The sequence below is a fragment of the Camelina sativa genome, chromosome 5, assembly GCF_000633955.1.
Source record: "Camelina sativa cultivar DH55 chromosome 5, Cs, whole genome shotgun sequence".
Lineage (NCBI taxonomy): Eukaryota > Viridiplantae > Streptophyta > Magnoliopsida > Brassicales > Brassicaceae > Camelina > Camelina sativa.
Window position 1 is genome coordinate 27,752,376 of NC_025689.1, and position 2,070 is coordinate 27,754,445.

At 33.1% G+C, this 2,070-nt stretch overlaps 1 protein-coding gene across 1 annotated transcript in view; it reads right to left on the reverse strand.

Moving 5' to 3' along the window:
• The window catches only part of LOC104789644, a 4,965-nt gene continuing 4,258 nt past the window's right edge, over positions 1,364-2,070 (reverse strand). The window contains exon 3 of the mRNA XM_019245388.1: positions 1,364-1,508. Coding sequence (XP_019100933.1) covers positions 1,364-1,508 — 145 coding nt within the window. The remainder of the gene's footprint in view (positions 1,509-2,070) is intronic.

Consider the following 2,070-nt stretch of genomic DNA (forward strand, 5'->3'; position numbering starts at 1 on the left):
CAATTATCAAATTACTTACATAAAACATCCCACCATTAGATTATATAGGATTAAACTCCAGAAACTAAACCCAGTAATGGATACTCAGAAATTAAAATTTGACTCAAAAATTTATGAATTTATAAGAGAAATTTGAGAATACGTAAACATCTACAATCTAACATAATTTAGATTCCTTTCTTGCTTATGAATTATTTATAAGATGGAAACCCATAAATAATTTTTTTACATAATTTAGAATCCATTCTTGCTGTGAATCATACATAAGATTGAAACATATTTTTATAATGTCAAAATAACCTGTAATCAGATTGTTCCTAGGATGAAACCACAAACTGATAAATGGTGGGTTTAGATTGGAAGGATCTAGTTGAATAAGGGAAGAAGGAAATGTTATGAGTTTTTTTTTTTTTTTTATGGGCTTTTAGTGAATTAGGTCCAAAGTATAAATGAATTTAGTTAGGTCCAAACAACAAAAATGTATAGGTGTTAGATAGATAATAGGGTAAGTGTCATTTTCTTAGCAAAAGTTGAGAAAAACCTTCTCATATTATATAAGATATATTTTCTGTAGAGGAAAATATAATTTTAAACCATATTTATAAACGTAGTATAGTGACACACATATAGATTCCAAAGCAATTTCAGGGAAATAAATCATGGAGTCTTTTTTTTTTACGTTAATTAGTAAATTGTGGAATTAAATCTTCAAGCGACTATACTATACTAGCTCCTATCTAGCTCCTTAATTTGTCTGTATTCATTTTTCTTAAGCTGACCAAAGAGAATTTTGGAAACTGGAAGAGTCATCATTTAATAAGTCAAAGACTTAGCTTGACACTTCTAATTATATATCAAACGTTTTAGCTTCTCCTCAAACCAAATTATGCGTTTAGATATATGGATGTATGAACAAGAAACGACATTCAGGTCATGGAGTGTCATGGAGACAAAAATCAGGGGGTTTATGTATTAATGTATTCATGCTTCCATTGCTATCTCCTAAATACCTGCAACTGCAACATATTTTTTCCTCTATTCTTATTTCCTACTATCTCCCGAGAATTGAGAGATTTAACTCTAAACGCTAGATGATAGAGCCTTGAGAAAATATAATATAAGTTGCATGCTTTGTATTTTGGTGGTACAACTGACCAAAGCATTTACAAAACATGTTATTCGCAGATGAAACTTAAATCTTGATCTCATGTTGGGTGTAACACTTCGAGCAGTTTGTAAAACTGTATAATTAACATAAATATACCCTAGTTAATATGCAATGTCGACAGTGTACGACAATTAATAGATAAATATTTTGTTGCTTTTCTGCTCTGATAGGTTCCAAGGACGTTTATCTTGTTTATCATACTTCTGTGTACACCGATATTTCCTCGGAAAGCGTAGACGAATCTTGAAGAGGTTCTGCCGGAAAATGCAAAACAGGCTTAGGAGGGACTTCAAGAGCATCCAAGGTTCCCTCCATCATCTCCACAACTCTGTTCATTGATCTTGAGTAAAGTCAATAACCCAAAGCACACTCAACCACGATCTAGTGGTGTCGTCGTAGCACTTCAGGGTCGAATCCACAGAGACCAAACGATACACTATGAAATTATATAGACCGAGTATAGCTAAAGCAAAGAGGAAGTTTGATTTGCAAGTAACAGAATTAAAACAGAAAATAAATAAGAGCTTGTAAATTTAAGAGAAAGTATTGGGCGCAGGGAATCAATCAAGGGTTACGATCACGAAATTGGGTGATGGATTGGGATAGCTTTAGGAACCGCTCTTGAACTCAAATCTCAAATATAAAACTAACCTACTGTCGCAGCATTAGTTTTCTATGCAAGGAATTGAATGAATCCTAAACCGTCGTTTGAATCTAAACAATCCTAGCAAGCAATAGGTTCAAGTTTGATTTGTTCACAAGGTGCCCCAACTTCAACTGTCGTTGGCTGAGGATCACCTTGCTCACCTATGTTCTTTCAAGTAATTCAACAACACTTTTGATGCCTAGATGAATTAAACCTAAGATCATAAACTAGGTAGCTAATCTAGTTTAAGCAATAA